At 36.8% G+C, this 11,774-nt stretch overlaps 1 protein-coding gene across 2 annotated transcripts; it reads left to right on the forward strand.

The window, feature by feature from the left end:
- The first annotated feature begins 3,389 nt into the window (after nucleotides 1–3,389).
- LOC149199441 (serine/arginine-rich splicing factor RS31A-like) lies at nucleotides 3,390–7,402 on the forward strand. Of its 2 annotated transcripts, XM_089402433.1 has the most exons (6): nucleotides 3,390–3,546; nucleotides 4,216–4,357; nucleotides 5,835–5,947; nucleotides 6,123–6,361; nucleotides 6,626–7,015; nucleotides 7,131–7,402. In XM_089402433.1, the coding sequence occupies exons 2-6, from the start codon at nucleotides 4,252–4,254 to the stop codon at nucleotides 7,180–7,182; spliced, it is 900 nt and encodes a 299-aa protein (XP_089258559.1). In that variant the 5' UTR covers nucleotides 3,390–3,546; nucleotides 4,216–4,251; the 3' UTR covers nucleotides 7,183–7,402. The 2 variants fall into 2 exon arrangements, with proteins under 2 accessions (XP_089258559.1, XP_089258560.1); XM_089402434.1 differs by lacking the exons at nucleotides 3,390–3,546; nucleotides 4,216–4,357 and adding an exon at nucleotides 5,234–5,716.
- Nucleotides 7,403–11,774: the final 4,372 nt, after the last annotated feature.

The following is an 11,774-nucleotide window of genomic DNA, read 5'->3' on the forward strand; positions in this document are numbered from 1 at the left end:
ATGGTTGTGGGTTGAGTTACTAGTTCCTGAAAGCCTTGGTTGGAAAAACGCTCTGGAAGCCCTGAAACAATTTGGGTTAAATTACTAGTCTTGGAAGCCTTGGTTGGAAAAACGCTCTGGAAGCCCTTGGTGGGTTGAGTTACTAGTCCCGAAAGGCTTGGTTGGACAAACGATCTGGAAGTCCGGTAACAGTTGTGGGTTGATTTACCAGTCTTGGAAGCCTTGATTGGAACAAACTCTCTGGAGCCCTGAGTAGCTTGGGTAGAGACTGATCTGGTGATGATTAGTGATGCCCGACCATGAGGTGGAATCACTGGTTGAGGGTTGAGGTGGTTTGGCATCTGGAAGCCCTGGTTTGGTTTTCTTGGCTTATTCCATGAGATCCTACATTCATGCTTGGAATATGGCACAGGGGTGATTGGATGTAGTGAGATTTGGCTCATCTCAATCTATGGTCGGGTGGTACATGGAAGTCCCTGACTTTGTTGGTACTTGCACAAGTTAATATGTGTTATTATTTATTGATGATCAATGAGCATAATTGTTGATTTATTGTTGTCTTCATAACTGATTTATCATGGCTTTATTGTTGGTTAAGTATATGCTACATGCATGGTGTATTTATTATTATATGATGTGCTCTTGATCTAGATCTAATTCATGGTTTGATAGGCTCTTGGTTATTTTATATGGATGCATGAGATAATATGTGTTTGTTGCAGCAAGTATGAGAGGGCAGAAAGCCTTCTTGATGAACATCTGATGAAACTAATGTAAATAGTGACCAAACTATGCATCCATGACTTACAGGTACTATGTATGCAAAGTGTTTGTAAAAATGAATAGCATGTGTTGGCAAGTTAGACCCCATTTCCGTAACTGCATCTTGGAAGTTGGGTCATGCATAGTAACTCTCAACTCATGTTTACCCTGGTAAGTATGTTAAAGTAGGAAAATGTGGGGTGGGGTGGTTACATAACCAGTAAATGAACAACATATACATCCTGATAAACCAACCATCAAAGCCACATAATAACAAGTACAATTAATCATTAATACAAGATGAAATAACTCTTATTAACATATACAATATCCAACCAAGTCAGGGACTTCCATGTACCACCTGACCATAGATTGAGCTGAACCAAATCTCTCTTTCAACCAATCAATCCCGCGCCATATTCTAAGCATGAACGTGGGATCTCATGGAACAAACCAAACAAAACCAAACTAGGGCTTCTAGAGGCCAAACCGCCTCAACCATCAACCAATGATTCCACCTCATGGTCATACATCACTAACCATCACTAGATCGGTCTCTACTAAAGTTGTCCAAGGCTCTAGAGCATTTGTTCCAACCAAGCTCCAGGACTAGTAACTCAATCCATAGTTGCCGCAGGGCTCCAGAGCGTTTGTCCAACCAAGGCTCTAGAACTAGTAACTCAACCCACCAAGGGCTCTAGAGCACTTGTCCAACCAAGGCTTACAGGGCTAGTAACTCAACCCAAGTTGTTCTAGGGCTTCTAGAGCATTTTTTCAATCAAGGCTTCCAGAAACTAGTAAATCAACCCACAACCATAAGGAACATGAGCATAAACTAGAAAACAAAAGGGAAAACCCACAACACCATGACTATCTAGGAAATGGCAAGGCTAGGAAAAACCACTGTCAATCCAGGAAATCCTCCATGCCAACGACAGATCATGACCAAATAACCACATGCATACACTATGCATGCCAAAACCATCAAGTAAACCATACATGCAATTCGATACCTGCAAATCAATTCAGCTGTGGCTGCTGATCATGTTGTCCCCTTGCACTTTCCTGCTTTCCTTTGCCTTCTTTCTCCAAATCCATTGTGCTCCAAGATTGCTCCAAGAAAACTCGAAGTGCGCAAGAGTGTGTGAGAGAGAGAATAGAGAGAGAGCTCCAAGCTAAAACTGACAAATGGTTGTGAGCTGATCCTCATAGGCTTTTTTTATCATTTAGGCCTCCATTTTCTTCATTTTCCATTATTTTCCTTCAATTTCCTCCTCACATGCAACTTGTGACCTTTCTCCTACCTTTTCTCCTATTTTCCATTATTTTCATAAATAAATGCCACTTTGCCTTTCCAAAGCCTTTTCCACTGCCTTGCCAATTTCCATAGTCATTAATTAATCACCAGTGATCCCCATCACTATGTTTTTGCCCAACATTCAGATTGGAATACATGTCCCATGATCTTGATCTTATTTTTCCTTTATTAACTTTATTACATAGATTTTTAACCGAGATTGTTACATATCCAGATCAAAATAACACCAAAACATAAGAAAAGATAGATAAACAACTTTTTAATAAGCCACTTCGAGGGTCAACCTCCCTTTACATAACATAAATGAACAATTTTTCGATGATTCAAATGACAAGACCTCGTTGGTATATATAGGAGTTTAAAGGGTCAAAATGAAGTTAAGGCTTACATAACAAGAATAATGTAAGGGCACAACAACAACAATAGGGGGCTTCTATGGGGTACACAATAACAATATAGGGGCTACACTAGTATTATAGGGACTTAACATATTGTTATTACACTTGAGTTCCATTCAAATTGGAATCAAGAGAACAAATCTATCAATGGACATACCAAAGGAAATTAATATATATCGTGAACAAAAACATGTAGATGTCAATATTATTATTATAATAATAATAACTTGATTTTAATGTGATAGTTTAGATCAATACCAAATTGATGTATAAAATCCTCTTGTGTGTGGGATAAAGAACATTTCAAGTAACAAATTGACATACTCTAACCCAATTCATTTGTAAAGGAGAAACATACGTGTTCACCAATTAAACTCAGTCACACTAAAAAAAATATATCGATACATTATATCAACCCATTTGCGATTCCTTTGCAAAGGAGAAAAAAAATGTTCTCACCAATTAAACCCAATCACACTAAAAAAAAATACGACAATACCCTCAAGCCTCATTATAGTGAGACAATTTTTTTTTTAGAGTATAGCCAAAGATGTCCCCTTGTGGGATTTGAAAAATAATAGAGAGGATAACATTCCATTGTCCCAACCACTAAATTGTCCCACTAAAAAACATCATAATAGGACAATATTAATGTGTTACAAAAATCCCACTCCAAAAAAATACATATCTTTCAAACTTCATCACTACCAAAATAATATTAATCATTCCACATATATAAATTTTACCTATTCTTTAAAAACAAAACATATTCTTAATCGTTAAACTTATTTTTTTTAAAACAAAACATATTCTTCACCATTAAACCCACTCAAAATGGTTATTCTTGGTTATTCTTTCTCTTTTTGACACATCATCTCACACAATGCACCCCTATAAATATTTATATATTTAGCACAGAATGGGTGGTGGTGTTGAAGGAATATCTATAAATATATATGCCTGTACAGCTCTATATATGTACTTCAGGCTGTGCGGTCTCACCTTTCTCTGTTTCGCGTAGCGATTTATCATACGGAGTGATCCATTCCGCAAATCGATCTCCTGAGGGTAATTATCCTTATGTTTTTTTGGCTATTCAGGTTGGATATATGGTTTATTTATTTGAGATTTTCCTCGGAAGTCGTAGGAGGGAAATGATTTTCAGAAGCTTTTATCCGATCTAAATCGAGTGCTGTAGTTTATGTTGTCTGGTGATTGTTCATCACATTATCTGTCCACCCCTCTGAATATTTTTTGCTTGTTTACCCCTCTGAATATTTTTTTGTTTGTTTGTTTGTTGGGAAGTCTTCAGATTCATTATATGATTTTTTTTCTTTGATGGGAAGCAGTAGGAATGATTTTGATAAGCTTGTTCCTGATTTTTATTCTACTGTTGAACAATTATGTTGGTCTGGTTAAAATTCATCATTTTGTTTCTCTCTGCAGCATCTTTTCCTCCCTTAAAAAAATTCCTAAAGGAGTTAATGATGTTTTATCCCCCCGTTTTCAATACAACTTTTGCATTTGTATCATCCTTTGTTCCCTTCAAGAAACCCTAAACGGTTTTGAGAGTTTTATGGCTTTTCATCCCTAGGGTTTGAGCACAAATAATTGGTGTTTTTTTAGGGTTTGAGCATAATTTTATTGGTTTTCTTTTTAATAATTAAAATCTATTCCAAAGTTTATGTGCAGCCACTTACTATGATTATGTTTTACCCCTTTTAATTTTGTTTTCAGGGAACGCTCTTTGAATATATCGGGCACTCAGTGAAGATGAAGCCTTTGTACTGTGGAAACATAGAATACGCTGTTCGGCAGATAGAGATTGAACGATTGTTTGGTAGATATGGAAGAGTCGACAGGGTTGATATGAAATCAGGTAATGACAAGGTTGATATGTTGTCAATCCAATGGCTTTGGCAACGAATGACCTTAATGCTATACAAACTGTCTTTACTTATTCAAAACCCTAGACGTGTTGTCAGTCTTCTTTGCAGTCTGTTTAGGTCCGGTTAAATACTGTCTGAACCATCGAATAAAACCTGTTAAGTCTTCCAATCTCCTTGAAGAATCTTGCACTCTATTTATAAAACTTTAAACGGTCTTCTAAATTCATCTGGAAAAAATATATCTATGTAGAAGACCTTAAGTGAATTTCTTAGTTTCATGCGCAGAGGTAAAAGACCCTGTAAAGTCAGAATTACACCCAAACCATTGTTGTCAGGAGAGATGAGTGCTTTGGTTTCCAACAGCGTACATATCCATTCTCCTACCTCATTAAACCGTGAGCTTGCAAATTTTCAATAGCAAGCTATTATCCTCATTGGATGGAAATATCATCTGACTAACCTAATGCAGCGAATTACTGCCAAAGATCCTTGACGGCAGAAGATATAACTGCAACATTCATTCTTAACAGAATATAGTATATAGACAAAATTGCTTTGATTTTAGATTTGGAAATCATGTTGGATGCATGGTTTTCAGTCTCCATTCTAGGCTGTAATTTGTAACCTTTATGGTTCATAACCAAGGGCGCAAGCAGAGTTTAAGAAGCAACATTTTTGAAATGTGGGCCTCTGTAATCAAAAGTTTCTTTGGCGCAGGAATAGTTAAGAGCATCCGAGCTCTTCCTGGAGATCCTGTGCATATTCATTCATCTTGGCATCAATCAGCTTCTAGATTTGTTCAGCAAAATCGATATACAAAGGCTATCTTACATTTGCCTGGTGACACCATTACTTTTCATTGTCAAGAGATAAAATCCATGACACATCACTGCAATCAGAAAGGATCATGTCACATTTCATCCCTCTCATGCCATTTTAAAGTGTTCAGACAGGCTCAAGCATGTCAATTGATGAAATCCATGAGACTTCTACAATCAGAATGGATCATGTTACTTTCATTCCTCATGCCATGTTAAGTGTTCGGCCAGGCTCAAGCATGTCGAGAGATAAAGTCCATGACACATTACTACAATCAGAATGAAGCATGTTACTTTTCATCATTCTCATGCCATGTTAAATGTTCAGCCAGGCTCAAGCATATCAAGAGATAAAAATCCATGACACATCACTGCAATCAGAATGGAGCATAACTGGTGAAGGCACTTATCCGATTGATAGCCCTACAGACACTTATGGATTAGACTTACCTGATACCATTTAGTACAACATGCAACGTTTTTTCCTGATGTCCCCTAATGCAGCAAGTCATTTACAGCAATAATTAACAGGTGTTGTATTGTTTTTCCTTGTCTTATCCTGTATATGAAATCCCGTGTCCGAGAACACTGCAAATGTGATCGCAATTCAATTTTTTGTTTCTTCATTGACTCTTTGTTGTTTCTGTAGGTTATGCTTTCATCTACATGGAAGATGAGCGTGATGCAGAGGATGCAATCCGAGGGCTTGACAATACAGAATTTGGCAGACAAAGACGGAGGCTAACTGTAGAGTGGACAAAGGTGTCTTTATATGTAGTACATATACCTATATTTTTCATATATTTTCCTGGGTTGTATGTTTGAGTCCATGAGGGTTCTCTAATAGATTCATGTCTTCAGATGCAAGAATTGAGGCAATCGATGTTACTGCTCTTCTAATATGAGATATTTGCTTTGTCTTTGAAAATACCTACAGCATGCTGACCGAGGTTTTCGCCGATATGAAGATGGCAGGAGGTCTGATACAGGTTCGAAGCCAACGAAGACTTTATTTGTGATAAACTTTGACCCATACAATACCAGAGTCAGGGACCTTGAAAGGCATTTTGGGCCTTATGGTAATCTGGTGTACGTAAGAATTAGAAGGAATTTTGCATTTGTCCGGTATGAATTGCAAGAAGAAGCAACTAAAGCTCTGGATTCCACCCATATGAGGTTAGTTAAATTGTCTTGTTTAAAAAATGCTCATGTAAGATTTGTCCAGAGGCAATTGCAGAAGCCTGTTTGCCTAGTATCTTTCATTTCTAATGTAGAATTTCTAGTGCGGGGTTAGTGGATTGCATCCAACCTGTTATGTGAGAAGGCATTCTTAACATGTCATGTTTATTTTCTGGTTACTTAGGGAAGCAAATAAGAATAGTCCAAACTTTGTTTTTATGTTGCTCATCTTTTATTCATTTTGTGATTGGGCATATTCAGCAAAATGTTAGATAGGGTGATCACAGTTGAATATGCTCAACGTGAGGATAGTGATAGAAGAGGCGGATATTCCAGCCCCATTCGAAGTGGTCGGTATGGCAGAGCCACAGATGGTCGTGACCGTGATCAGTCTGCAATTCCTATGTATCGTAGGCGTCCAGTGAGGGACAGTCCTGACTATGGTAGGGCTTCAAGTCCTATCTATGCAAGGCGCCCACAGCAATACAGTCCTGACTATGGTAGGGCCCCAAGTCCTATTTATGCAGGGCGCCCTGAGAGACACATCCATGATTCTGGCAGGGCTGCAAGTCCTGTTTATGCCAGCCATCCACGCAGAAATAGTCCAGATTATGACAGAGTTGCAAGTCCTGTTCATGAACGATACCGCAGGTGTGTATGGAATACAATTATATTTGTAGGGTTTATGTAATGTGTTTGTATTTTTAAGGTTTAGTCTAATTATTGATCCAAGGGCTTAACTTTGTTCTTAAATTTGTTTAAACAGTAGGTCACCGGTGAGGCAGTCAAGGCAACCGATAGCATACAATTATTCTTGAAGTCTGTCTGTCATGAGGCTTTGAAGATTACATGCAGAATCAACCAGTTAGAGTCTTTCTGATGTTCAAGCGGTTTTTAGAAATTTCCATCAGATATTTTGTTGGTTAACTGTACAGTGTTATCTGGCTGCTAGGGCTAACAAGCCCAGATCATATTTTGTAACCAGTTTCTACAAATTGATATCGAGACTGTTTGTTAAGTTTGATCAGATGTTAACTATATCGTCTAGTTTGTTGAGCATGGTAAAAGAACATGCATGCTATAGGCGTGATATGGACTAGAAGTTTATGGACAGAGATCATGGGCTGTGCCACGGGTGATTGGCTAGAAGTTAGAAGTTTGATATGTACTTGTTTTGCCTTCAGAAGCACTACATTTGTTCTTTACAAAACTGGAGTTTGATCAGCAATGCACATGTTTGAATGTACATTCTTTATGTAAATATTTGCCTCTAGGTTCAGTATGTTCAATGAGATTTCCCAAGCATAAAATTATTGCGCCAAGAGAGTTGAGAGAAGCGATGCTTACAACCCATGTATGTCGCCAAAAAGTTATATCTATGTTTATTAAATAATGATATGCTCGAATGAGGCAACTTTTTGATCTTTTTATTGGAATCTGGCAATATGATTCTTGGTGAAATCCCAAACATGGATTCCTTGCTCTGGAAAACCCATGGGACAGTCATATTATACGGACTCCACAACTTAAAACTACAGTTTCCACATTTTCTAGTTGCATTTTGCCCATAATTGATCAGAAAATGTGTGTAAAAAAGGCCACAAGGTGCAAAGAGGCAATATAAGGGTAATTCAGGAGCTTTTTTGAAGATGATTGAACATCTCTTCCTCATTAATGTATACTCTACAGTCTTGCAGTTGGAAAGTCCAAAGACTACATGAGACAAAACTAGAACTCCCTGGGAGCTCAAGCTATCATTATTTGTACTTGGAACATATACAAGTCTACGAAATCCCGTCTGGATGTAGCGCTTATGCAGTTGGAAAGTCCAAAGACTACATGAGACAAAACTAGAACTCCCTGGGAGCTCAAGCTATCATTATTTGTACTTGGAACATATACAAGTCTACGAAATCCCGTCTGGATTTAGCGCTTATGCTTTCTGATTTGTGGATACAAATTCTTCAGTGGAGCTTTGTTTTGGGCATTGTCATTTCGCGTCTTCTCTTCTCCTGCAGCGAATTTGTCCTTCCTTTAAGGATAATGTTGACCGAAAAGGCCGGCCTTGACCATACCATTTCCAGGGAGTAGGCATACGTGTCCATTGTCAAAGTGATAGTAGGTACACGTGTCCAGTGCCAAAGTGGATTTTGTGTAACCTGTCATCATCTTTCATCCTACATGGCTGTAGGATCTCAACTGATTATACTGAAGCTTCTTTCTAATGGACATTGTCAATTATTGCAGTACCTCTATTGATTGTGTCATTCTTCTGTCGTGCTAAAGTCTAGTTGTCCAGCCAAACAATTATCTGATTGGTAGTTTCAAATGACTGCTAGCATATGCTACCACAGAATTACCTTTTGATGCCCGACAAAGTTTAATTTCAGGATTCTCAACTCTTAGGGTGTGGAGTTCTTTTAGCTATGGAATCAACAGTTAGTTCCCTCGGCCCTGGGTCTCGGCTCCTTTCTGACCTGTTGTTGCAAGCTTAGTGGCATGAGGTTGGCCTCTTAAAAGGGTCTCAATTAAATTAATTAGACGATTTGTTTTGTTTTGTTTTATATATATATATATATATTTTAAATAAAAAATTAAAAAATTACATAATAATAAAATATAAAATATATTAATAAAAAACAATGAGAATTTATAAATAAATAGAAAATATAAAATTATCACTTAATTAATAATAAATTATATATATACATAATAATTACTATATTAATATTAATATTATAAAATAAAATATCCAAAGAAAATTGTTGGAGACCAACTTTATGCTTAGGTTATCCGTGAAAATTTGTATTTTCATAATAAAAAGATAATTGTTTGGTTGGATGATTGGATTTTGGTGTGGAGTGGAAAAAATGAAACCATATATAAAGGGTCAGAAAAGTCTATCGAATTAAAATAAAAAACTAATTGTTTGGTTGGATGTTTGGATTTTCGTGTGGAGTGGAAAAAAACTGCAACCAGGGCCTGAAAAGTCTGGAATTTATTTGAGGTTGATTTTTTCTCAAATTTGGTTTCAAATATGTAGAACTTAAATCAATTTTGTATGTAGAACTTAAATCAATTTTGTTTGATTTATCATGAGATTTGTCAAATTTCAAATGTTAAATTTTAAAAAAATTCGTCAAATTTAATGATTTAGCTCACAATTCGCCAGTTTAGCCAGTTTATGGCTAGATGGGATTCATCTCATAAAATAAGGAAATGTAGTGTTTGATTGCTAATAATAAGATGAATGGTGATGTTATATCTTTCAATTTGTACTCTTTGGGGAACACCTCTCCTTTGGTATGGATTGAATATGTCTAGCACTACTTTACACCAAATCTTTGCTGGACACCAAAGTGATTTTGTTTGCAAAAAAAGTTATCCTTTTCAGAGCATGGGAGATCTTAAACCAAGAAAATCAGGAGCCTTTAGAGCTGCTCTTAAATAACACCTCCAACAGGCCAAAAACAACAATAGGGTTTGCAAGAATAGTGAAAGAGATAAGAGTTTTTTTTATGGTAGTATGTTGATCCCCTTAATACACAAAGATTTAAAGGTATGTAAGAGATCTAGTCCTATGAAGAGCATCACAAATACTTTTCCAACTAATCCTTGGTATGATAAATAATGCAAGGAAGCGAAAAGATTTCTCAAAGAAATAAAGTTATATGATTTCAAGAAAAGTTATAAAAAATTGATAAAATCAAAGAAATAAAGTTATATGATTTCAAGAAAGAAGAAATTAATTTCTTTGGGAAAACATAATCCCAAAGGTTTCTGGAAGGAATTACAACAAAAGAAAAAGAAAATAGAAAACACTATCACAAGGGCGGAATTACAACAAAAGAAAAAGAAAATAGAAAACACTATCACAAGGGCTCAATGGTTAGACTATGCAAAACTTTTTTATGAGCGGACAAATGAGAAAAGTAAGCCTCTCATAATTGCCTCCTCAATTGAGCTATTTTTGGTCGTTGATATTGAGCAAGGTATAAAGAAAATGGCAAATGGTAAGGCGTAGGACATTGACAGTTTGTAGGCATAATTTTTGAAATGGGGAATGAAGCTTCTAGCCCCACATATTAAGGAGATATTTAACAAAGTCAATCAATAGAGATTTCCAGTTGAGTGGACAATCAGTGTTGTTATACCTCTTCACAAAATCGGAGATATCAATAACCCTTCTAACTATTGTACTATTATGATCAACCCTCTTCTTGGAAAACTTTTTGGGAGCATGCTAGAGCGCAAAATTAGTGAATGGGCAGAAAGAGGGAAAAAGAGCAAAGGGACCGGCTGGCTTTAGGCCTAAACATTCTACCATTGATCATTGCGTCACTTTAAGACACTTTATTGAAATTTTTTGGGACAACCAATGTGGGGAAGCATTTTGTTGCTTTGTTGACTTCAAAAAAGCCTTCGATACTGTCCCTAGAGATAAACTATGGCTTAGAATGGAAGAACTAAAGGTCCCAAAGGAATATAGGGTAGCTGTTCATAAGCTTTATGAGAGGGTTAGAGCCAAAATCAGAATAAAGGAAGGCATTTATGAATGATTTGACAATGACATAGGAGTCAAACAGGGATGTCCTCTTTCTCCCACATTATTTGGTTTATATATTGATAAGCTTGAAGAGTGGATAAACAATACCGAAGGAGAAGTCATCCAACTGGCAAGATATTTGGTGAAACTACTTTTATATGCATATGACCTTATTCTTAACGCTAAATTGGCACAAGGTTTAAGAGAACACTTGAAAACTCCGGAACTCTTTTGTCAAGAGGTGGGAATGCAAGTAAATTCCAGCAAAACTAAAGTCATGATTTTCTCTTTGAAAAGAAAGAAACATCATGGTACTTTTCTCTTTGAGGGCAACCCCTTGGAGGTGGTAGATGAGTACAAGTATTTAGGAATTGACTTTCACTATAGGCTTAGCTGGGAGACATGTAGATCAAAGAGAATCCAAGGAGGGTGGAAAGCTTCTTACCTCCTTCAGAACAGGTGTAGACAGGCAGAACTATGGGATTGGAAGACTAAGAAAACCCTCTTTGGTATATTAGTGGTGCCAGTTATCCTCTATGGTTGCGAAATATGGGGGAGCAACATGTCAAGCCACAAATGGTGGCAAATATAAAGAATTCAAAAGTACCTAATCACAAGTAGCCTCAAAGTTAAATCAGTGGTCCCATATGATATCCTTTTAGCTAAGGTTGGTATGTTTCCAATTGAGGCATCATCGATTATTCATTTGCTAAGTTACCTAAAGAAGGTCAAAAATATGGACAAGCACCGATGGCCCAAATTGATTGTTGAAGAAGAGCTAAACTACCGGAAAAAGACATGGATGAAACAAAACAGAAAGTGGTTAGGAAAATGGGACATAAATCTGCATGATTTACCTCACGC

Source organism: Pinus tabuliformis, chromosome 2_1, assembly GCF_031772625.1.
Source record: "Pinus tabuliformis cultivar Carrire ecotype Pingquan chromosome 2_1, CPIR1, whole genome shotgun sequence".
Classification (NCBI taxonomy): Eukaryota; Viridiplantae; Streptophyta; class Pinopsida; order Pinales; family Pinaceae; genus Pinus; species Pinus tabuliformis.

Bases quoted from the DNA above. Each gene is read 5' to 3' on its own strand.
- LOC149199441 (XM_089402433.1), top strand. From the start codon at position 4,252: ATGAAGCCTTTGTACTGTGGAAACATAGAATACGCTGTTCGGCAGATA. The intron at 4,358-5,834 runs GTAATGACAAGG...TTGTTTCTGTAG, and splicing joins CAGGGTTGATATGAAATCAG to GTTATGCTTTCATCTACATG. The intron at 7,016-7,130 runs GTGTGTATGGAA...TTGTTTAAACAG, and splicing joins GTTCATGAACGATACCGCAG to TAGGTCACCGGTGAGGCAGT.